General features: G+C 36.5%; 1 protein-coding gene across 1 annotated transcript; it reads left to right on the top strand.

Moving 5' to 3' along the window:
* Positions 1-3335: 3335 nt before the first annotated feature.
* Positions 3336-25913, top strand: LOC103527773 (guanine nucleotide-binding protein G(t) subunit alpha-3). The gene is made up of 8 exons (XM_008493018.2): positions 3336-3453; positions 9820-9862; positions 13209-13350; positions 16482-16639; positions 19798-19926; positions 23929-24058; positions 24265-24418; positions 25723-25913. Exons 1-8 carry the CDS (start codon positions 3336-3338, stop codon positions 25911-25913), a joined length of 1065 nt encoding a protein of 354 aa, XP_008491240.1.
* Positions 25914-26477: the final 564 nt, after the last annotated feature.

Consider the following 26477-nt stretch of genomic DNA (forward strand, 5'->3'; position numbering starts at 1 on the left):
GTCTAGAAGGGCTTGTTGGTGTTCAGGGTAAAAAGAAAATTTTTTTTCACATATTACTAATGTGCAACTGAGCATTTCATAAATGCTTTGTTTTTTCTTGTGCATTGGAAGAAATTCAGTAGCCAACTGAAAGAGCTGAAGGGTTTCCTTTGATTGTATCAGGCATTGTACTGAAGATTTTTCAGGCTTCCTTTATTTAGAAGCATACTAAAGGAAATGTATTGAAAGTTCCTAAATTTAGAAAATTCTATTCTTACTGAAACTTCCTCCTTTTTCATCAATGTTATTCCTCCAAATTTCATCAGGGAAAAGGGAAACCATTAGTTATAGTGAAATGTGGAAAAGATAAACAGACTACAGTCTGAATAGTTTGAAAATGCAAAGACCTAGAGAGAAATCGAAAGAGAAAAATTTAGAAGGTGTGTGGATTTCCCGAGCTATCCCTCTTTCTTTGACTGGGAAGATTATAGAACTTTCAGAAGAAACTGAAAATGAAAAACTGAAATAAATTGAAAGATACTATTAACAGAACAATGCATATTGTCTGGGGGAAAAAAAAAACCAAAAAAACTACTGCTCTCCTACTATAAGTTCCAAAATGAAAATTTGAAATTGGAACCAAGAATCCCAATTAGCTGCTGCTGAACAAATAGTTTGAAAGAGCCTTTCAGAAAGTAAGAACTCTACTAGCTACAGAATGCAATTAATGTACACACTGTATTATCAGCACCACCTAGAGTGCATCACCAGAAACAACTCCAATAGCATAAAACTAACAGAGCATTTTGCCTCTTTCAATATCAAATGTACGTGATTGATACAATAGAAAATAGTCAGGGAGAGGACTTATTGTCTTTATTGTACCTAGAAGAGGTGGAGAATAGATATCACAAAACATTTGATGTCAGTAAGACAGTCTGTATTTCATCAACAGAAATGTCCTTAATCAAAATATAGTTACTAATGATAATGATGATCATATGATGAAGAAGAAGGAAGAAGAAAGAAAAAGACAGAATACAGAAGACAAAGAGGATGAAGAGGACAAAGAAGAAGAAGGAAGAGGAGGAGGAGGAAATGTTCTAAGTAAAAAACCAACAAAGAGATTGCTGTGTTTTTCAGAAAACTATTAAGAGTTTGACAGCAGATATTAACGAATCAAGATGTTATAGATATTGTATGTTTATGAAGTAATTGTTTTGATTTTTATTTCTAGGTGCATTCTGTTTACAGTGCCTGTTTCAAACACCTACTTATTTAAAGCCATTTCCTGTATACAGTTATAATAATAACCAAGAATGTTAGTAAACTTACGCCATGGGATGCAAACTTGATTTTTCATAACTTTTCCTCTTGGAACCATCATGGAAAGCTTTAATTGTGATTAATTTGCACTCATTCCAATTCAATACTGTAAATACTAAACAAAAATTAATAGACTTATATTAGTGTATGCCTGGGACAACTTAGTAGTGAATGAATAATAGGGAGATAATTATGACCATACCAATTGATTTGTAAATTCTGTAAGAGTTCAGAAATGCTCAAACAGACTTGCTTTTGAAAACCACTGAAATCCATAGGAACACTGTACTTGTCTACAGTTCTGATAAAAAGACACCTGGCACTGATATCACATTTCTGGAGATGCTTAACAAAACAGAGTTTTCTTGCATTGTAAATGCATATGCAAAAAATCAGCTGTTATCAAGAACTAATTATTCATTTCTGGCAAATCAGCAAAAGGAGACTGAAAGAAGGGCTTCCCCATCCCCCAGCTCAGAAGCATATAATGAAAAAGCACAACTTCAGATCTTTATTGCAGTATGTGATCTTAATTTTAAGTGTAAGAGGACACTCACTTTTGAATGGGATCTGCCTTTTCTCAGCAGATATCTCTCTCCTGCTCTCATGGCACAGAATTCATTAGTACCAATAGTGATCTTTCTTCCTCTCACTCCCATCTTCCCCATCCAGTACCAGTTGCCTTCCTTGTACATCTGGGGTTTAGCTATTTCTGTTGTGGGAAAGTTTCAATGGGTTGTGATGAGTTAAATGGTTTGCCTCTGACCCTCTTCCCTTTATTTAACTTCTGACCTAAAAAATGCATCTAACATCACTCAAACTCACCTGTATCCTTTTATTTCCCTTAAAACTTATTTACAGGGTGAGCCTTATAAGCTTACATATTTTTAAGTCAGAATGTTATTGACTATTAGTCAATAATTGTGTAGTTGTAATACAATTTCAGGTTTGTATGTTTTATATCTTTTAAATATGTTAAGAAGGGAATAAGTATAATATTACAATTAAATTAAATTTATTATAGTCTTGCATACTAGTGAGATTTATTTTATTGAAATTCTTAATCTGAAGAAAAGGGACAAAAAAACCCAGTATTTTTGACCTTTTAATCCTGTCAGTATTTCTACTCTTAACCTCTACCAAAATACTAGAGTAGGGTACATTTGTTCAATATTCTGTAGATACCACACACCAAGTAATATTTTTTCCATATCACATAAAACATTTCTATATTAAAATTGCACTATGAATAAACTAAGATTAATTACTACATCAGTGGAGAAAATCTGACATGTGTCTTTTTTTACTCAAAAAGGTGTGGTGCTTTCCACCAAAACAGATAACTGCCAGTAAAAACATAGAAAAATGGAAAAGACTATGATATTCACCAAGGAATGGCTGCACAGGCATATCACAAAGCTGTAAAGTACCCATTACCATCACAAGGAAATAAATGTACCTGCTGTAATATGAAAATGAAGCAAACATTCTGTATGTTACTTAATAATGCAGAACAGAATATATCTTAACTATATAAATCCAAAATCTTTCATTTTTAATAAAATAATGCATATATAGAGAGCTATGGCCACTGAGGAAGACATAGACTAAAGTATATAAATACTTCAGACATATAAAACGTTTTTTGCTTCAGGGCATAAAAACTGATTCACAAGCTGAAAAATATTTCCTTGAGAAGAGACGTTCCCAATTTTAGGGTTTCAAGAGACTCTACACATTTCTTTGAAGCACATGAAGCTGGAGCCCATCTGAACAAGGACAGTTTTGCTCTTGAATGGATCATTTTAATTCTGTGACATCATGTTTTCCTGTCCCTATGTAAATTCTTGACTATAAGATCTTGAGATCATGTGACAGGTGAAAAGAGACCAATTGATTTGACAGCTGACCTCTTGAGGTTGAATGGGATTTTTAAATTTTCTTTAAATAAGGACTGTTGCCCTTCTAAAATAAAGAAACTAGTCAGTAAGAAGAAAATAATCTGGACAGAGGATTTTTAACACCTCAAGATGGGCAGTGGAGCCAGTTCTGAGAGCAAGGAATCAGCCAAGAGATCCAGAGAACTGGAGAAGAAACTCCAGGCAGATGCAGAGAGGGAAGCAAGGACAGTCAAACTACTACTGCTGGGTAAATAGAACAAAAATTGCTCATAATTATTTTCCACTGGGGGGTTATTTTGCTATGGAATTACATTTCAGTATAGTGGATTTCCAGTTCTCACTGTTTTATTTGAAGAACATAATCCTGTAATCCAAGAACAAAATATTATCCGTTTGTGAACATCCAGGAAGTCACAAGGACAGGCTTGAAATGGCCGTATTTCTGCATGTATTCAGACTTAAATATAATAAATCCTTGACTTTGAAAATAATTGAGAAAAGAATCTGCTGTTATAATAAATGTTATGATGCTTATTTACACAGAATGGGGTACAGATATATTTTTTTCAAAGATCTATATGCATTCATTTGCAAGATGACTAAATGAGATAACTGATTACGTTGAAAGTCCACAGGTGTCATAAGATATTGATATTGTTTATTTTCCAAACTGTTGCACTTCATTTTTCATGGAAATAGAAAATTATTTATAAGGGCTTTTTTTTCAATGTATGAAAATTATATTGTGGACAGGTAATGGAAAGTAATGAAATGAGGCTAATACAGATTAGTATTCTCACAGACTACTACTATTAATCCATACTATGACAAATTTAACATTCAGCAAGTGTAATGGCAAAAGAAAAATTATTTTTTAATTGGTATAGCTTTATTCTATCTTTTTTTCCATGGTCCAGTGAAGCCTACGGCAAATATCCAAGAGTCCAGTAACACTGCCAGTACATATGACGTATATGAGAATGAATAGAAAAACAGTCTTTGATTATTGAAATGTTTCTTATGTTTCTATTTTTTCCTTCATTGTGACTGCAATCATTACAAATTCTTTTAAACTGACATTTACTGAGACTTAGCTAAATTCCTCAGGTAAATTAAACAGCCTAACTCTTAAGTTTTCTATCTTATGCAAAAGGCTTACTTATACCTGTTGAGAATCTAACTATAACTAGTAATAAAGAAATAAGAGAAAAACACATCCACATGTGTTTCTCAAGTAATAATAGGAAAGTAACAGCTTCATACACTTTATGTACCAGCAGTATCCTGATTCCAGTTTAAAAAGCTTTTCAGCCCACTATAGAATATGAGGCTTTTCTGTGTCCCATTAACACATTAACCCACCACCCTTCTTAAGCAAGCTGCATTTGGTAAAAAAAAAATAAACCACAAAAAACAACCAAAACACATAAAACAAAACAAAAAAAGCCAACAAAAAAACCCTCAAACAGAATGTTTCCTTTTAAGTTTTCATCAAGTGTCAATACTTTGCATATATTTTCACAAAAAAAGGAATTGGCATATTGAGTTGTAATCAGGGTCCGTGTACTCTATCTTCTATCTGAACTTATCCAACGCTGATCCATGAGCAAGATGTAAAAAATTCTTTGAGATGAATTAATAGAATAAAAAGGAAATTTTCAGATAGGCAGTTTTATTATATATTATGACCTTCAGACTTTCATGCTTTGAGAATAGTACTGGAGGTGTCTAACACCAGGACCCAAATTACCTGTCCCAGAACATATGTATGTATTTAGTATTAAGGACTTCAGTTTTAAATGTTTCCTAATGTATTCACTCAGTCTTCTTCTGACATGATTAATACCAGTCTCAAGATACCTTTAGTAAAATACTTTGAGATTAATTGCAATCTAAGTGAGAAATACTTTCATTTCATTTGTTTCAAATTGGAACATTTCTTTTTCATCAACTTTAATCAGTCGACATAATAATCAGAATCTGAAATACTTCTGCTGAAGTCTTCTTTATAGAATATTTTTCTACCATATCTCCATTTATTCATGTCACAGTTGATAAGGATTCAGATTTGTCAGTAGGTAATGCTTTGGAAAGTCTTTTCTCCTGGGGAACTGTTACAACTGGACTTGGTTAAAATCACATAGGAGAGAGAAACCAAAAGATTAGGGATTCAACAGCTTGAATATTTTATTCCTAAAGAAGCAAGTGAAAAAATATGACTATTTTTTGAGCTTATTTTACAGCTAGAGTGAGTGTCCCTTGAACAACTGGAATCCTAGCTGCTGAAACAATGTGTAAAAGAGGTCCATACAGCCCCTTCCATTGTCAACCAGAATAAATCTGCTATGTTCAGATGTTTCTGTTATCTTTCCATACCTCTGAGGTGATCTCAGAATAATTGAAATTTTACACTTCATAAATCAGAGGCAGCTTCATTGAAGTCAACCAGCCTAGTCCTGCTCAAGTCCTAGGTTTCTGTTCATCCAGACTGTATGTTGTCTCTATATTACAGGCAAACCATCACCATCATTTGTTTTGCAGTAGGAAGACTGGTAGGAAATACCCAGGAAAAAAATCAGTATGAAGTTATTCCATGTGATCATTATGCTCATATACTTAAATGTAAAAGAAAAAAAGCAAAAAAACACACACAAAAAATGTGTTCAGATGATTTGCTGAGAGCATTATTTAACATCTAGTCTGGTCTCTCTTCATCTCCCTGTAGTATCTTTTACAAAAAAGAAATTACATCCAGAAAACAAACATCACATTTGTTTATGCTAAGTTACAGCCCCTGTGTTAGGTGTTCCATGATGTCGAGGCCATCCCATTTCTCCACCTTGTCTGCAAATCTAGCCTCCACATATTTATGCTTCCAAATTACCAGATTGTTTTATGAGTCTGGAACAAACTTCAAGGTGTAAGTTCTACATCTTGCCTAGCACATGACAATTTTCATATTTTGTAGGAGACCAGCCTGCACTTTATATGTGTGTAATGTACAGCACACTTTCAAAATGTGGCCAAAATAGCTGATATTTATAGTGATGTTTCACAGAAATAGGAAACTAGCTTCAGCTAAAATAGTAATTAAAACTTGGAACCTATTTATTTTTGAAGTATTACTCTATGGCCTCATTTTCTACTGTCTTCAGCACCAGAACAAAACTCACCCTCATTTCAGGTAGTCATCTTCAACTACCTTTACTGAGAAATACTCACTTTTAGGGCACAACTCACATTTAATTCAAACATCTGCTTCATGGTGACAAAAACCCAAGCTGTTTTTTTGTTATTGTTTTAGCATACAAATTTTTTCTCCATGGACTATAAGAGGTGTCTGACAAGTAGTCTGAATGAAGTCGTTTATAATACAGAAATTTAAAACAAGTTAAATGAGTCAGTTGCTGTAGTACTGAAGTCAGACTTAAGATCCTGTTACTAACACCAGCACTAGGAGCAAAGTGGTCTAATAATTATATTGATTGAAAGATACTGATTTTCTTTTTTGGGGGAATCTTACTCCCTCAGAAAGGTCAGATCTTTTCTCAAGTTTCTTTCTGTCATTGATTTAGGCAAGAGGACAAGGAAGAAATAACTTCTAGTCTAGTTCACAGTTTCCAGAATTGTGAATGGTACAGACAAGGTTCAGGCACAGATGTGAAACCTTTTCTGAGTTTCCTTTGAAAATTTTCTTTCCTGCTTTTTGCTGTTGTGCACCTGTGACAGTGGCTTCTGTGATAGTTATTAAATTAAATATTCAGGCTGTCGTGTTTTTATTTATTTTCTTCCTTTTATTTCTGGAAACTCTCCTAAAACAAAATTTATGTCTACATAAATAATGACTGCACAGAGATAATAGCTTTTGATCTGAGACACAAAAAGCAGATTAATATATTAAAAAAAAACTTCTTCAATGACTCAGCAGATGCTGATCATGAAAAGCACTTGTTCTCTCTCCAGTTTCTACAACTATTCAAACAAATGCTGCCTAGAAAAACAGTAATATCAAGTTACAGCTGAAGTCCTGGGTTCTGTTCTCCTTTATATCTGAGAGACCCTCAATGGCTTTAAAGGCATCTCCAGTTTTTTGTCTATTTCTGCTCTGTCTACAGGTCTTGATGGCCTCCAGGAAAGATGTTTGTCAGTCCCAGAGCAGTGGGATGGTTCATAGTGGGCTGCTGGGGAATGGCTTCTTTTCAGCTTGGTGCCTGCAGCCCACACCACACTCAAGTCTCCTCTGCAGCCCCAGTGTGCCCAGAAACATAATGGGCTCGGGACATGGTGGGGTGCAGTTAGAAATATCCAAAGGAAGAAGAGAGACATTACAGCCTGCCAGAGTGCTACAGATACCTCAGCTGAGGGTGGATGTGGCATGCCCTGGGGCATAGTGAATCTGATCCCTGGGAAGTATGGGAGCAAACAAGCATCAAACTTGCTGGTAGTAGGGATATCTTTCAGCTCCTGGGAGCTGGACCTCAGTTTCAGGCAGCAACATAGATTTCTGTAACTCTATTTTGTGTGCTTTTATCCACCTCAAGAAAACAAAGCCCCCAAAGACACAGAAAAATAAGAGGGAAATTGAAAAAGCTATGTTTTAAATATGTGAAATGCAAAATATGAGCTATGGCCTATTATCACTGGCCTGCATTAGGCTGAGCTAGAAATATTCACAGTGACAGAGAGTTTTTCAAAGGCCAATTAAACTTTCCAAGTTTCAAGACAGGACTAAGTTTGGCCTAAGTTCTCATCTTTTAATCAGAAAGTCTGGGCTCAGTTATAATTGCCGTTTTCACAGACTCCTAAAGAGAAGCTGCCTCAACTCTGTATGCAGTCATGCAAGGGCTATCATGATGCACTTTTGCTTCAGTTTCTGCAAGTAGAAGACTACTTGTAGTGGCTGGAAAAGCAGACCTATCCCTACTCTTATGCTCTGCTGCCCTGGCTGGAAAACCAGATTGCATGGAAGTGGGAAGGAAGAAAGGAAGCAGGTGTAAAGTAAATTGTTTCTGAGGCATTTCCTGAGGTGCAAATGCTGCTATGACTAATATCATACCCCAGAGTGAAACCCAAGTCTGAGAGTCATCTGTTGTTTAGATAAAGTCATTGCTGGATCATAAATGAAAGATGATCAGAGGTAGAAAAATGCACTCAAAAGATACATATTATGCCTCCTACTCTATTTTAACGTTTTCTTCCTGATCTGGGAGAGGTTCATTGCTGTATGATGCTTCCTGGAACCTTTCTATGAGGTGAATGTAGGAATTCTCAGCACAGCCTGCTCTCATCCTTACAAAAAGTGTAGCAAATGCCACCTTGCTGAAAAGACTTTACCAAGCTCTTCAGAAAGTCATAGAAGGGGTAATAGATGATTTATAGCAAATTTGCATTTTTTCCAGCCTCTGGCAGATGGCAGCATCAACCCATTTTGCATAGGCTCATTTTTCTCTTGTACTTTCCTCCATTCACATATTTGGCGTTAGAAAATGTTTTGCGTATGTTTTGCTGTCTGCTGTAATTCATTTGAGTAAATTAATCCCTGTCATTTAAATGTTATTAGCTTTATAAATCTGTTTGTAAAGTCTGTAATCATTTTTTTTCCATTCACTGAGATTACCTCAGTTAAAATACCTGTGCCTCAGATTTTCTGTTTTGTCAAAAATATCTGACACTGTCCAGTGGTAAATGATAATCTGCAGAGAGAAAGGCACTGATGAATACTGTCCCATGGATTAATAGTAAACATCAAATCCTCTCTTGAGATGCTTTCAAAATCTGTCTCTTGTTTGGCAGTTCTTGCCAAGCCTCACCACTCTCACAGGCAGAAGTTATGATAGTCACTGGTGATTACTAACTTTGCTTTAGATAAGAAGGGTAAATTAATTGTACATCATTTTATCTAACCTATGCCCTAGTTCTGCAACTGTCACTACAAGCAAATGCCTGTATCTTCCTTCTAGCTATGGACATTCCCCACAGATTATTCCCCTGATGGGTCCCCTGCATTGCTCTGCAGGTTTCCCACTTCCAACCACACTAATTGATAGAAGACCATGTGGCAGGGGAGCTGACAAAACTCCCAGTGTCAAGCTGCTTGCTGATGTGCTGCCTCTGCACTATGAGCCAGACCAGATACAAATCTCCATGCTCTGTTCTTCCAGTTACTGATTGAAGCTGTCTGAAGAGCAGGGAACTGGGGGTTTGGCATACAAAAGGCCATGATACACATTAAATGAGCAGCTACAAATCATGTAACAAATGGGATGCTGTCAGAAGCTCTGGTTTCTTAATGTTTTTCTGCCCACCTGCCAGGGATAAAATCAAAATATGACACATATTTTATTTCCTTGATAATTAAAGAATCTATCTTTTTCTGAATTTCTTTTAAAATGTCCCTTACCTTTACAGAATATATGAAATAATTCCTTTACCAAGATTTCATTCTTTTTAAGTCTGAATAGACACTAAGGTGGGCTATAGTTTGTACAGTATGAATCTAGAACATCCATTTGTCTCTTCATATATACAATATTCTGTGTTCCAAAGAGTTATTTTTAATACTTGCTACTTATTCATGTACCAATTACATCTTCTCAACATTCCCCTTCTACAGGTGCTGGAGAGTCAGGAAAGAGCACTATTGTAAAACAAATGAAGTAAGTATATGAATATTCATATCAGTTGCTGAATTTGGAGTGTGTAGTATAAGCTATCTAGCTAATATCTTATTGCAATATTTATGCTTATTCAAATAATTAAAATGAAGTTCTCATTCAGCACCGTAAAGGAAAATACAAGGTGACTCACAGCTGGATTGGTAAACAAATCTGTCTATCAGGTCATGCATGGTTCAACTCCTTATAGGAGATGAGGAAAGCTGCTTCATTGCCTTTGGTAGGAGTTACAGTACTGTAGTGAGAACATAAATGTATAAAACAATCACTATGGCAGATCCACTTAGTCTAGAATCCCATCTCCTGCAGTGCTTAATGAAGGATGTTTTCAGAAGATCATCAAACCAGACAAGTAAATACACAATAAAACATGCACTGGGTTCCCCAATAGTATCTGGTGATCTATGACTCAGGCAGCATCCTGAACTACAGACAATGAATGTGTTGAAAAGCCTGCAGAGAATTCCTGCCTACATTTCTCTGGAATATTTCTGAACCAATGTAAATTAATAACATCCACAGTATGCTAGAGCAACTAGTTCCACAGCTTAATTACATATGAATGTAATCATGTGAATCATCTCACATTATTCAATTTTTTATTTGGTCCCTATTAATAAATCTGATTTCATTAGATTTCAATGGATTGCTCCTGTTGGTGGTCAGAAAGATTGTTCTCAGGTCTTCCACAGGCCAGGTGACAAAATATTAATACTTATCACAGTATTTAACTAAATTCATTCTTCTTATTCTTTTAAGGGCAGCAAAACCACTAATCATGTATCTGGTTTAAACAGATAATCCACCTGAGTTCCAGAGACAATATTACACAGGTAGCAAAAACCTTCCTTTACTGGGTAACCTCCTAAAATATTGCTTTTGTATCCAGCCTTATTTTCATGGACTGTGACTTGGGACTTGGTCTGCTTCTTAGACCTGTACAAATACAAAAGAAACATTGTGCAAGCACTTTAACTGTTTAGACATGACCCCACTTTGTAAGCACCAATCTCTTCCAGAGATGATAAGTTTTTTTTACACAACCAACAAAATTATTCTAAATTAAATTCTTCTAACTATTTCATATCTTCATTTTAAAGAGTGAAGTAAAAATGTTAAGTCATAGGAGTAATTTTCTACCATTCAAGCAGATGGTTTTGGAATAAGATAAATGCAGAACCACCATCAACTATTTTCCTCTAGTTAAAGGGTGGATAATTTTATTTCTGGTGTGAGTTCTGATCAGGAGACCGTCCCTATTCAGTGAACCATTGAAATGCACTGTACTGAAAGCTTCCCCAAGTAGAAGCACATTAAAGATGTTCCTCTGAACTGAGCATCTTAAGGAAGTTGACAGCCCTTAACAGCATCAAGGATAGGGCAGAAAACTGCAAAGCTGAGAGTTATCTTCAAAGCCCTCTGCATTTATGTGCTGTCAGCCTGATCACAAAACCAAATTATTATTATAAGAAAACTGTTCATGAAAATTATAATTTTTCATATAAAATGTACTTTTGCTGTCACAACCAGGGACTTTTTTTAAAAAACACATTTTTTTAAAAAAAAAAAAATCTATCTCATTTATTAATTTTTTCAGTGAAGTATAACATTTTCTAGAGAAAACTGACAGCTGATTACAGAAGTAATTTTGCTTAAAATACCATTTCCCACCAAAATCAGGGTAATTCCAGTCCTATTAATATAATTTTCTAATTCATAACTCTCATTCTTTCCAGGCTGAAGATTTCAACCAAGCTTAAGACCTTTCTCTAAGCTTTGTACTATGTTTTAAATGTAAATGTGCTCCAAGACCCTAAAAAAGCTAGTATGGTTATAAGGGATAAATAAAAAGCAAAAAAACCAAGAAGCTTCTCTGGAGCATTGCACTTCTGATCAGACCATTTCCAATGTGTCATTTAACTTTTCTTAAAACCAAGTTGAGTATTTCTGTTCTATGCTCTAAGTTAACAGTGCAAACCTACTATAAACAACTTAGTGAATGAAAAGCAGGACAAAAAATATTTGGTAACACTTCATGCTTGTTGATACTGAATCAACACCACCTACCTGGTGGAGAAGCCCTTTTTACATGAAAAAAAAGCCAGGAGACAAATTTTTTTACCCCAGTAGAAGCAATTTAGATGCTATGACTGATAGCCTAACAAACTGTGCCTTCAGCAACCTGCATTGATTTTTTTGAAGTCATTTATTTTTTTCAAGGAGGATCAGGGAACAAAATTTTCCATCTGCTAAAATGCTCCTTCTGGCTATACAAGATCTCAGCCTGTTTTACAATCATGCTTTAAGAATAATGGATCTTTATTAAAAAGGTGCAAATTTCAATACTGGCTTCTGCTAGAGGACATAAAAATATTATTAAAAAAAAAAAAAAGAAAAAAACCCACCAAATCAATTACATGAAAAGCCTCAAGCCAACCCAAGTTTTCTTTCTGTAATTACAGAATCCAGTTTTATTTCAGAATCCTGCATTTTCTTCCTTCCTTTCTTCTCTCACATCCCAGATTTTTGCAGCTACAGGCAAAACACCCATCATCACCAGAAATTCTGTAATGGCCACTGCTGTGAGAGGAGACAAAGTAGTTCAGCTAAGTTCAATGTACTTCATGAGGTTTCAGTTTCTGTATATTTCATTCCATTAATTACAGAAAAGATGCTGCTTTCACAGGTGGTAAGGGTAAGAATGAGGAGAACATGCATAAAGTACCAGTGCAAGGGTCAACAACAGAAATTATTTCTTGTTCAAGGTGATCTGACTCAGTAAAGGAGGATACATACACCAGTGGGGAGCTATAGACTTCTGTGGTGCTTCATGTATAGGACATGGCTTCATGTGTTGTTTTCATGAGCAGTAATCCAAACAATCCAGTGCACTGTCATGGAACCACACTGGACTCCTCCAAGTGAATAAGCCTCCACTCTGAACCATTACTATTTGAGACAAATCACTGTGTTGACACAGGAATACACAGATATTTCAGAGGATTGCCCTGTGTCAAGAGGAATGGGCCTGTGCCTTATTCTGGATTCATGCATTATCTTACGTCAACTCAAAAGGCAATAAACTAATATCTATCCACTCAGGCTGAGGAGTCAAAACCTAGCCCCATAAATTTACCTCCATATAGACGCAGAAACTGCTGTCAGCCTTTTCCAGCTGAACAGGCAGATTGACCATTCATAAATTCTTTTCCAAAGGCCAGATGGATTCAGTTGTTTCTCATGGTGACCACAGAAGCATCTGATCTGAATTTTTATGACTTTGTTTTAATGCATCCTGTAAACTTTGTGTTTTCTATTTGTGCACCAGGATTATCCATAAAGATGGTTTCACATACCAGGAACGCATGGAGCTCAGACCTGTCATTTACAGTAACACAGTGCAATCTATCCTGTCTATTGTGAAAGCAATGACAAAGCTAGGAATCAGTTATGAAAACCCAGCTAGAATTGTGAGTATAACACCCTTTCCCTTGAAATAGACATTAGGATACATTTTTAAATAATATAATAATAGAGACTAGTAGAACAAAGAGAGTTCAGTATTTGTTTTATGATAGTGGAAATTAAGTATTGCTTGAGTTATATGTGTCCTTCCTTATTGCCATTTTCTCAAGACTAGTGCCTGATGTCTAACCTTTGCATAAATTGCCTTTGAGTTTGTTCCAAAAGAAACGTTCAACTTGCAAAAACATAAGAAAGTAAAGAAAGAAAAAAAATCTTTTCTTAGTTGCTTAGTCACTTATTTATTTCTATTGGGAAATAAAAGAAATTTCACTTTTATGAACCATCCTTGGAGCTAAGCCATGTAAGGAAAGGTCATCTGGACATGTTGGGAATACATGAGTTTGGCATTGCTCCCAGAGCAGGGACCTCCTTGCTGTGCAGAAGCAGCACTGATGCACTGGCACTGCAAAGCAATGGGGTCTGATCTTCCCGACGTGGTTCACAATCCTATGTGCAAGAGCATAAAGGAAGAGCCACAGTAAGGAGATCTGCTATCTTCTGGCAATGGTGCTAAATTTTCAGGGACTAATGTAAAGAAAAAACACATCCATTCCTTCTCAGTGTAATGACTTAGTCTACTGCCTTTAATTCAGACCTTGCTGAGAACTGGCCTCTCAGAATATCATCTGGTTCTAGTTTTGGCAAATTCTGCCTATTCCCTAGAGGTTTATCTCTGAAGGAATTACATCCATTATCTGAAAGCTATTCTGGTTCCATAAGTCTCCATTAAATTTCAAGGACATGTGGTACTTTGACCTAAAAAATGATAAACAAATGCTTCAGAGGCTACTAAAGTTCATACAGTTATTTGACAAAAGAAACTAAATGTTTTCTACTTGTATTCTTTTAAGGGTCCATGACTGTGAGCCTTCCAAACAAATGTAACAGTGCCCAAAAGCAGCACACAGAAAGTAGGCCCATGTGAAAGTGCTGCCATTTGGTTCTTCCTTCTCAGTTGTGATAGACACATGTACTGCTTAAAGATCCATTTCCCAGGCTGCATGGCTTAAGACAGTTGAGCCTTGTAGTTCCTAGCCACAGGTCCTGGCTCAGCTTCGAATATCCTCTACGTTAGGTCCAGACTCCATTTTCCATCTGTAATGCAGATAGATTCTGCCTCTGCCCCAGTACTTCAGCCTCTTTCTCTGCCACTAAGTTGTCCTTTCTTGCAGACACAAACTTGGCTTCAATTTTCTGTAAAAATTTAAGTCATCTATAAGCTTGAGTTGTTTTGACAGAACCATAGAACTGTATAATCATAGAATCAGTTTGGCTGGAAAAGACCCTTAAGATCATCAAGCCCAACTGTTAACCTGGCACTGGCAAGTCCACCATATAAGATTTGCTTTCACCTGGACTTTTTCTTGCTTTGTTGTGGTCCAGATTTAGCTGTTTAAAGTAATTTAGCCTGAAGACTAGGTTTGAGCACGAAAGCAATGGGTTCACCATATTCCAGAACTGACTCTAAATACCTCTAAAGTGCTCTTGTAAGTGCCTCAGCATGTAATTTTTAATATCTGTTCAGGTGAGAGAGGTACTTTTTTCCTTCCTGAAGTGCCATTGCAATCTTTTTTTAACACAAAATCATCTGAAGTCTGTTTAAGTGCCAGAGAGAAACAAAATATTATATAAACCAGGGTTATGATAAACTCAGTCTGCCACTAGCTTTCTTTTTGACATAAGAATCAAAATCCAGAGTTCCCACCTGTTGCATAATACTCAATGAACATTTACCATAGACTGGAGGCTATGAGTTTAAGGATTCCCATTGTAGGCTACTCAGCCATCTAATCTAACCTACTTGGAGGATAGCTATAGTTATGAAATTATATGTGGTATCTCAAAGGAGAGACCATTACGACTCTTATCTTAAGCTGAACAAGTGCACACCCTGAAGACAACTGAGGGACACATGGAGGAAGCATCAGTCCCCTCTGCTGATCCCAGCTCTGAGTGAGAAGATGGGACTGTAGCATGGAGTTGGTTTTTTTTAAGGTAGAAGGGCAACAGTACAGCTGTCCTCCTTTCTCTCTTAAATGAAGGCAACTCTCTTGTTGTTACTTCCCCCATTTTTTTCTTAGTCTTCATGCTAATTCTAATATTTTTTAAAAACTGCAATTTTTTACTTTTGATCAGTTTCTGACTTCTATGAAGCTTCCATAAAGTGCAATTTCTATTGAAACATAAAGATCTAGTAGATTACTAAAAGAAATTTCTTACAAATTATTGTGCAGATGTTTTCTATTTTTGAATAAAACATAGTCCCTGCCAAAACAATGTCTGTGTGAATCCATTTCTACTTTTGCAACTATTTACTGCAAGTCACTTCAGTTATCTACTTATATTGCTAGGAAGGAATTATATTCTATAATTATCCACTGCTGTGACAGTGTATCAAATGACCCTATTTTAATCATGTTCTTTATTTACAGTACATTCCTAAGCTGTTAACCACTGAAATGAAATATTTTAATGTAATAAATTATTCTAAATCTTTTTGGTTGATTGTAAATGGAAAAAATTACAGAACAACATTCAGGATTCTATTCAGTTATAGAGTTCTTCTTCCTCAAATTAAAAAAAAAATGTACTACTAATTATATTAAATTTCTTACTGTGACTTAAAGGAAGACATTTTTTTTTCCAAGTATATTATTAAATTTATATTTAGCTAAATATTTCTTTTTTAGTACAATATGTTTAAGCTTTAAATATCCTTTGTCATTTAAGTTTTGATACCCCACTGCTTTCCCTTACAATAAAAGTCCTCCTTCCAAGCTGGACTTTTTGTGGACTTCTGTGGAATTTTTGTAAAATGAGAGTGAGCCCTTCTGTGAACAAAACAAAGCAATAAAAAGATGAAATCTCTGTGAATCACAATTTGAGTCTAGCTTTGGCACTAACTAAAGTGAGCTTGCAAGTGGATGCCTATGTGCACTGGTAAGTATAGCCACCTGGAAAAGTGGCTGAAAATGAGAAATTTTTGCCTCTGCAACTCCTTGTAAACCAAGCACGTCTTCAAGGAGGTGGAGTGGCACTCTGTACTTGCACAATACTCACTTACATTTCTCTTTAGGAAGACGAAAAGAAACTGTGTGCCATGGCAACAGCTCTCGAGGATGTTGACATGTCTTCTGAATTGGCTGAAATCATCAAACATCTGTGGAGAGACGGTGGGACCCAGGCCTGCTTTGCCAGGGCAGCAGAGTACCAGCTGAATGACTCGGCAGCCTAGTAGGTGACACCAGCTGGAGGTGCAGGCTCCACTGCAAGGGACAGCAAAGGAAGGCTTGTGATATGAAATCTTCCTCACATGGAGAATAACCTACAAAATTACTGTTCATTAGTGTGACAAAGAGCAAGTGATTTTGTTACCCTCTGTCTCCATGAAGTGTCAGGGTTCAGATGGGTTACATCCCCGAGCTTTGACTTTTCAGGAGTCCCTGGTTTGGTTGCTTCTCCAGGTGTTCTTGCAGGCTAAAGTGCTCCTGTTCTGCTGGTTTCTCCTTGAGTTCATATAAGCCTGAGAAGGGAGGTGTCACCTGGGTCTGAGTGTCTTTAGAGTGCCGAAATCTGACTTTAGACCTGGGACAGAGGTTGTTCCAGCTGAGGTCCATCCTCCAGGATTTGCAGTTGAGGTTTCTCTGCTCCTGCAGCTCCTCCTACAGAAGCCTGCAGGGTGAATTCCCACCAGGTGTTCACAGGGAAAGGCAGAAGGGGAGGTTGGGTCAGGAGCCAAACTGAGGGCAGTAATTGTACTAGCACTAATTGTAGAAAGTAGAAGGGATACACCATGAAAATATTAAAAATTCTTCAACTCTTTTTATCTTCAAAACAAGAATTAAGACCTTTCTGCAAGGTATCAAAACAGAAAATATTGCCTGTGTTGATTTGTGACTGATCCGGCAAGATTTTATGGCAGCCTCTGCAGAAATAGTAGACAGAGATCTTTTGTTTCCTAACATATCTCTTCTGACAGATCACGCTGCAGTTCCCAGCACTAAAACCCCATGACAAGTCAGTCATCAAAACGCTTCTTGAAATAAATAATAATTAAAAAAAAATAAAAACTCACAAAAACATCAAATTAAAAAATCACCAAAAAACATACTACTTGTTTAGCATCTTAATATTCTAGTGTGTACACTGTGCCTCGCAGCTTAAGTTTAGCTGCCTAAACTTAAGATAGGAGTCTAAAGTAATTCCCTCTCAGTGTTATGAGCTGTATCATTTTAAACTGCAGGTTCCAGTATTTGAGGGAGCTAGCAAAGACTGAAAAGGAGCCAATAATCATTATTTGTTGCTTGAGTTAGATTAAAAACAACATTGAGGTGTTTTTCTCTGTTTAACACTTCCCAAAATCCTTCCAATCTTCTGTACCTGACGCTTCTGAAAACCAAGTCTTTGGCTCTGAAGAATTAAAATCAACTTAATTATTGCCCTTGCTGCTGGGCTTCTAATCACCAGTTCAAAACTAGCTAGAGACAATCAACCATCTAATGCTGTGTTTCAATTTCTTTAAAAACTAAACCTGTGTTTTTCAGCTTCTGTAAAGCAGCTCCTACACAGAGGACTGATTTATACGGTGTAAACTCTGACCTTCTGAGGTCTCTGAGTCTTTCAATTACTAATTCATGCTAACAAAGTTTAATCACTGTCTTTCTTCAGTGTGTTTTACTTGGGAAAAAAAAAAGTGCTTTTGTGCCACCTAATTCAAGCAAAGGAAAGGTCAAGCATTTAGACTCCTTCCTTTGCCAGTAGAGAGCCAGCCTGCAGTATCCCCTTGCAGCTGCCTAGAGATCTAGGGAGAATCTGAAGATGCCTTTCATTCTCAATTAACAAGATAATTAACTTGGTTGAGTATTTTATGCAAAGACATTTGGCTGTGTTGAACTGAGTTCTAGGTGTTTGTTACTAAGAATTATCAGAGCTTTTAAACAGATTTTATAAACAAGGGTTTACTTTAGTGCTTACATGGTTTCTAAATTGCAAAATGATTTTTGTTTATGCCTTCCCCAAAGGTGAGCTGAGCTGAGTTTACCTCAGGCCCTACTCAGAGAACCAGAGCTATATTGCATTTTAGTTTTTCAAACACATTGTTCCTTGAACTCAATGTGCAAACACTGAGTTACTCAGATCAGCTCCTTTGAGAGTGGATTTTATCTATTCAACTTAAAATAAGAAAAATCCTATTTCCTAAAATCTCCACATGAAAGAGTCTAGCTTTTAAAAAAATTTTTTTTTTTAAATTACAGATATATGAAATTTTGCAGACAAGGATGATGAATGATGAGGTTTATTTTGGTAACTGGATAAACTGAACAGCAGGATTTCATGCTGGTCAGTTTGTGCTGAGAAGGAGGGAAAAAGGCATGAAGCCTCATAAACATTAGAGAGACTTTGTTTTGTTTGTCAGAGATGAGAGGCTATGAGTGGAAATATGCCAACTGGGACACCAAAAGCTTGAAAATGCTTCAACTATTATGTGTGGTTTCTTGCTTTTGGCTTAGCTCTTTTCTCCAGTATTAGTAGTTAAAAGGTAGGAAGCTACCCAAACATCACCTTTTCTTTTTGTCAGTTCATAACCTCTTTACCAAGATTCCTAGACCTGACAGTGGGGTTCACAGGCTCTGTACAGCTGTACAATAGAAAGTTGCACACCAGTGGGAGAGACAAGAGAAGGATTGGTGGTAGGACAAGAGCAAGCTTCAAAGATCTGGTTTGTTTTCCTTTTTCATGAAGATTTTATCTCTGTATACCAGACATAAATCCAGATAATCCACTCTTTTCCAGGGATTTGTAAGAATACTAACCTAGGTGGTCCTCAGCTTCATTGAAGCATCTGGTCTGGATTATGAAATACTTTTTTTTTTTTAAATGATCATGAACTGTCCTCTTATAAATTGAGAGTTCTGCAGGAAAAACACCTGCCAAGTGTTCAAAAGATTACACCCTCTTACTGAAGAAGGAAGATACTGTTACAACAGGTCCAATAGGCTGCAGTAACTTGTAGTCAATATGCTTTTGAAAGATGCTTGCAGAAGCAAGACTGTGGTGGCAGTTCCCATTTTCTGAAAACAAGTGAACAAGATTCCTTTCCTGACAAGGTGTATTTTAGTATCCCTGAAGAAAATAAGGATTTACCCGAAATAGAACTCTGAGAAAGATTTTTATTATATGCAACTAAATTACGCTTCTATATCAAAGGGGAAATAAAAATGAAAAATGAAAAAAAAAACCCAAACAAAAAAACCCAGTAGTAAAAAGAAAAAAGAAGAAAAAAGAAATGGTTTCTGGTTTGCAGATCTAGATAAAATATATAAAAAGTGTTGTAATATGAAGTGATTATGTAATGTTAATTCACTAATCACCTTTTCTTTAATTCTCCTTAGTTACCTCAATGATTTGGATAGGTTAGCAATGGCAGACTACGTGCCTAGTGAGCAAGATGTTTTGCACTCCCGAGTGAAAACAACTGGGATTATAGAGACTCAGTTTTCTTTCAAGGATTTGAACTTCAGGTATGAAAGCAATATTTGACAGTTTTCTGTGATTTCATATTTTTAAGTATTTTCTTCCAAAGTTATTGGTCTATTATAATAATCTTGAATCCACTCAATATTTTGAAATTGCCAAAAAATCATGATATTTTAGTATCAGTACTCCAACTTTAAGCATAAATGGACCATTATTAAGAGATCTCAGAAAATCAGGTTCTAAAAGGACATATTTACATGCATAAGTGTCTAAACCCCATTATTTGTATCCTGCCATTTGAATAATTTGTGACATTCATGAAATTTGCCTACCCAAATGTCCTTAACAGCATGCAAAACATTTGATGACTGCTAATTTGCATGCACTCTCAACCTTTCACTCTCTTCTTTTGAGAACAGAAATAACTGCTCTTAATATTGGAATACATTAGAGTTGGCAAAAAAATAATACATTTCTGTCCTGTGGGAAATTTCAATATTAGCATGTATGCCTTCATGCTCATTTAAGATGAAAAACAAAATGTTCAGAAAAAAATCTGGAAAATAATGACTCTGAGAAATTTGAGTGAAAATAATTGTCACTCTTCAGATACTCAAGAATTTTTTTATGCTTGGTGAACAAATTAAAACATCTAATTCCACATGAAAATGCATTTGAATGAATTATGAATCTTTCAGTGTTCTGTAAAGCTTTTCTCTGTAGACTGAATACTATAAAGGCTGGGGTGCATATTGAGGAATGCAGTCTAGACAAGAAACCATCTGTAAGGATTGAGATGTGTAAAGCACCAGGATTATAACCTTCTCTTCATGTGGCAATTGAGTATCCCCCAAAACATTTATTCCACTACACAGATGCCTTGACACAATGGAGATCACATGTAGAAAACAAGATTCTGAAGTAGATGTCTTGCAAATAAATTATCACCTATTAATACATGGATTAATCATGAAAATTAATCCCAGAATAAAAACCCAGAAATGCAACAGTGCAGTGTCATAGACATCAGTTTCTTTTTCTCTGATTAACATATTTGCAGATAGCTTTGTACACTGGAAATCTGAGATATTTTAATTACAATCATAGTTTATGTAAGAAATAAAATCAGAATGGAGTAAGAAATCATTAGAGTGCAATCCCTCTGACATAAATGCTACCAGTCCCGATAGAGGAATATCAGAATTAGTGTCTAAATTAAACCAAAATGCAGCACAATTGAGAATTAAGTTACCTGAATGTCTGCAAATAAGAGGGAGGCTCATGATGATACCACAAACACAAGACCCACTGGATTTCGCTTCTCTGCTATGCATCACTGTTACATGAGCCAATTCATTGATGGTTTTAAGCACCTGAGTAATATGAGGGAACTCACTAAAAAATAGTCTGAGGTTTCTGAGTTACTATAGGGATGCAGAGCTGCTGTAAATGCACCTTAGCCAGCAAGTTACTCCTCTTTGCATTGCCAGACCAATGCAAAACATCTGAGGGATCCAGATGTCTCTTCACTTAGTTTGATCAGTAACAGAGGAACAACTGAGAAAAAGAGGAGACACTTCCACATTCAGAGGGAATTTTGGTTGATGTACTTAAATGAGGTTTGGGGTCACAAGCTATACGTAGATAAAAAAAAAACTTGAACAGGTACTTCCAAGCACTTGAGCCTCTTCTGAACTGAATGACGCAGAAAATGTTTTGTATTTGAGCAAAGTCTGTACCCCAGTACTGCTCCAGGGAGCAGAATTACAGTTCCAAAGACAACACCTCTTGGTATTTGCTACCTACTTAGTGGTTACTTCACTGGTTTAGTGTAATTTAGCTTTCTTGTGCTCTTCAATTTACTTCACCAATGTTGACTTTGATTTCCAGAGCTCAGAACAAAACCAAATATTTTTTTTAAGGGTCTGATCTTCACAGTTCCTCTCCTGCTGTCATTTCCATTGATGTGCTAGGAGGAGTTTGACTGAAATCAAACAAGCTTTATTTTAGTCTTCAGGTCCCACTACATGTATCATTAGGACAATTGAGTATACAACTAGTCCCGTATCTGTAGGTAGTTTTCCAAGAGCAGTGCTGGGAAAATATAGAGCTTTCAAGATTAACTTTGACTGTCTCAATAAAAGAGAAAGATTATCTCATACCTGAATGCATTTCCTGCCACTCACCGAGTCAGTTTTACATGTGCATATGTTTAGTTCTTGGCTGACACTACAAGAGCTAAGCAAACTAAGGTTAGTACAACAAAAACTGCCTGTAAGCATTGGCCCTGGCCTTGATCTTGTCCTGTTTTGTGACTTCTCGTGAGTATTCACAGTGCCATATGCTAAATTCTTGAAGGAAGTGAATACAGATTAATTTGTATGCTTGTGAAACTACAGAAGGCTCCCATCATCCTCCTTTTAGACTTACATACCACAAAGCAAGAAATACACATAATGGCAGGTGACTTTTAGGCACTAATCATAGCCAAATGTCAATATGCTGTCTTCATTCTAATCTCCCTCTTCAGCAGGCACACTGAACTCAGGGAAGACATGCTTGGAAGAATGCCACTACTGTTATCAAAATCTCACTCCACAATAGCTTCCTGATTTCCTAATAATTCACATTTATAGACACCCAATGATCAGACAAAGAGATTAAATGTACTAGAAAAAGATTAATTTTCTCTGATTATTCCTCAGCTGCAGAAACAGCTCATCATGAGCATTGGGAAGGGTTTCATTTCTTCCAAGCAGGATGAAAAACAATAAATAATAACCTTTGTTTCCATCAGCTGCATAGTGAGGAAAACAGAGGATCAATACAGTAAAAAATGGTGTCTTGGTGACAAATTATTCCTTGTCTGTTTATGACTGACATGATTTTTTCATACTGAATCCCAGTATCACTGTAAAAATTGAGTCGTTATTAATTTTCAGATACTGCAGGAGAAACAGTTTCTTTTGCAGTTTCTTGCAGGAAGGGATATTCCAACAGGGGATTAAGTTTTACAGTTTTAAGTTTAATGACAGACAGCACAGGGTAAAGTCATCATACACATAAGGAAACAGAAAAAGTAACAGTAAGATATATCAGACTTTTTACATGTTTTTATCCTTTCCAATGAACTTCAGAAATATTCAGTGTTGGCATACCTAATATCAGGAAAACAGTAAAAAGAAAGCCCTGTCTCTTATTGAAGAACTGCAAATATAAGTGGAATTTTTGAAAGACAGTGCTAAGCAGAACAATTGTGACAACAGCTCCATTTCAGTTGGATCCTAACTAGGTTCCAGCTGGGTACCCTCAGTTGGCCTTGAACCCCATAAGAGGAGTTCATTAAAAGACTCTACCTAAATGTTATTTCTGGCAAAGACTGAAGGAAATTAGTACAGAGAAAGACAATCCTACATTTTCCTCTCTACAAAAGAGGGGTTTCCTGCTCCCCATGAATTGCTGCATAAACAGCAGCTAATGAGACTGATAGGGCAGAGACCCCTCACACTCAAGCAGATGCTGCAGGTTATGCAGTTACCTAAGTGGCTGTGCCAGAGCATGAGAAGATGCTTAAATACAGCTCTACACCAGCTAATTGAACACACCAAGCAGGTTGACCCATGACTAGGTCCCAGCTATATGCTTTATTGATCAGTGTGTCTGTTCAATACAAGCAAAACTATGAAGTAACAGATGACTGTGGATTTGAGGGTCTTTAGTTGATGTTCCATATATGAAATCTGTCCTGAATAAATTCTTCCTCAGGGCTTAGTCCTGCACTGAGTTCTTATGCAGAACCCACTTCCTTTGCACAAAGCATCACACATACTGAATGTACTTCCTATATGCAGGCATTTAGGTCTTTACAATTCATTTTATGCCTACTACAGAGCCATAAATAAGACAAAGAAATCCTTGACTTGTTGGAATAGAAAGAGGCCAATGTTTGGAAAAGGTAGATATTTGATTGCACTCTACACACTAACAGCATGACTACATCCTTGTTAGTTAGTGCTTTACATTTTACACATCTTTTTTCTGGACAGGATGTTTGATGTGGGTGGACAACGATCAGAGAGAAAGAAGTGGATTCACTGCTTTGAGGGAGTTACTTGCATCATATTCTGTGCTGCACTCAGTGCCTATGACATGGTTCTGGTGGAAGATAAAGAAGTGGTGAGTCAGAAGAGATGAACAACCCCTTTTCCTACTAAGTTCTAATGTACTCTCTGATGGCATATCAGAACTATTCCTGTTCCCTAATAACCATTTAAAGGCTATTCTGTTGTATTGGCTCTTGTCAGTAAAGAACATTACAGTAAAACTGACATATGGGGATAAGATTTGTCAGTCTCTCACATCTACCTTTTGCACCTAAACAGAATAGAATGCATGAAAGCCTTCAGCTGTTCAACAGCATCTGCAACCACAAGTGTTTTGCAGCTACTTCCATTGTGCTATTTCTAAACAAAAAAGACCTCTTCAAAGAGAAAATAGCAAAAGTTCATCTGAATATCTGCTTTCCTGAGTACAATGGTAAGTTTGGAGTTTTCAGAACAAAATACATCCAGTGTAGGCTATCCATGAAAGACTGAGCCTTTGACTCACATCACCTATACACAATTATTTAAATACTAAGCATCTTATCTAAGCATCTAGTTTTTCTCTCAAAAGAATGGCAAGGGACAGACATGGCCAGAATCCAATTTACCCCACCTAAAGATACTCACCCTAGGGTGAGGTCACCTCTTTCTGGAGTTGCTTATTTCTCTCCATTGGTGGTAGATGAAGCTGAGAGAAGAAGAAGTTGCAGATGTCTGAACTGTGGTGTGATGAACCCAGTCAGTATTTCAGTACAAGTCAGTGGCTTATCACTCCCACACATCATTACTGAATCCAAGTTTTTTCTCCTTACTTCAAATACCCATCCATAAAGAAAGTTTGTCTCTTATTGTATGTCACAGCAGTGTCTTCTGGAAATAAAAAACAGCAGCTGTTTTCATCTGATGCAAGTGAATAAATAAGGCTATGTCAAAAAGTGTCAGAGAATAAACACTTTTATTTTAGTATTCACCTAATGTGTTTGGGATAGGGAGTGTCCAGAATAAAGCATACTTAAAGCAATATTGTTATTAGAAGATGGGTTCTGTGCACTTCCTGAAAACCAGCTCCTTCACTCCCTTTCTCAGGACACAGTAACAGAGCAACCCAAAATTGCTAAGTGCTTCACTGCGATAATCAAATATTATGTGCTAGCCTCAGTGGAACTACATCACTGTGCACTGCCTGAGGCTTCACACAGGATGGGAGACAGCAAGGGCTCTCAGCAGCAGCCTGCCTCCAGAAGTCTCATCCTGCTCCAGACCTACAGCCAGGCTGCTGTACCAGTGTTCACACCTGCTGTTGTTGAAAGGAAAAAAAAAAAACGTGTGATGGAATTATAATTGAATATACAAGCATCTGAATTTTTCTCTTTTTCCTTCTTCATTTCTATATCTCTTCGTTTTTGTACTTCCCACCAATTTTGCCACATGCTTATGTGATTCCCCTTTAATTTATGCTCCTATTTTTTCTTCTGTTTCTCTCACTTTCTGCTCTAAGGTATTTCACACTGACTTAATTAGGAGCATTTCAAATCAGAAATAAGACCTTCTGGTTAGATGTGGAAACTTAAATTTAGTGAGCAGTTTAGATACAAAGCTTCCATATCTAGTGGATGAAGTTGATTCCTTTCAAAGAAAAAAAAAAGGAAAAAAAGAAAGAAATATTAGCAGCTGTGAGGAAGTACTTGATGAAATGTCTTCTCTTTCTTTTACTGTTCTCCCCACTCTCTCCACTAGGCCTAAATACATTTGAAGATGCTGGAAATTACATCAAGAAACAATTCCTAGACTTAAACATTAGGAAAGAAGATAAGGAGATATATTGTCACTTGACGTGTGCAACAGACACCCAGAATGTCAAATTCGTATTTGATGCAGTCACAGACATAATAATCAAAGAAAATCTGAAAGACTGTGGGCTTTTCTAGCCATTTCATTCCCTTGCTCACAGCCTGACTTCATCCCAGTACACTTTCTCCTTTTCAACCTGTGTGCTGACTGAAATAAAAAACACTAGGGAAGAAATAATATCTATTAGGCTGCTGTTAGCTGTCAGTTGAAGCCTTGAGTACAGCCTGAGCCCTGAAGAGCAGCACTGCCTTTCTGTATGTTATGTGAAGATTGAAAAAAATGTTCCTGCACCACAGAAGTATCAGCTGCTGATAAATTCTACCGGAGAGAGATAAAACACATTTTGCACTGCCTGGATTTCTATTGCTGCCTGACCTGTAATGCTTCACTTGCTTGAGTCCTTGTTTGTACTGAAACTATTGGGTTTCCAGTTTGTATTGAAAATAATAGATCTGCAGTGATGAAGTTTCTTGATCCATTTCCAGTAATAAATAAATCTAAATTTAAATTATTGCTTTGACCAGTGGTGACATCATCATTAATTACTGGATGCCATAAGAAAAGCCAAGGTTTCTAAGAAACAAATCCATGAAAACACACACCTCTCAAACGCAGTCTTCAAGCAAAGGTTTTAAAACACG

The sequence above is a fragment of the Calypte anna genome, chromosome 1, assembly GCF_003957555.1.
Source record: "Calypte anna isolate BGI_N300 chromosome 1, bCalAnn1_v1.p, whole genome shotgun sequence".
Lineage (NCBI taxonomy): Eukaryota > Metazoa > Chordata > Aves > Apodiformes > Trochilidae > Calypte > Calypte anna.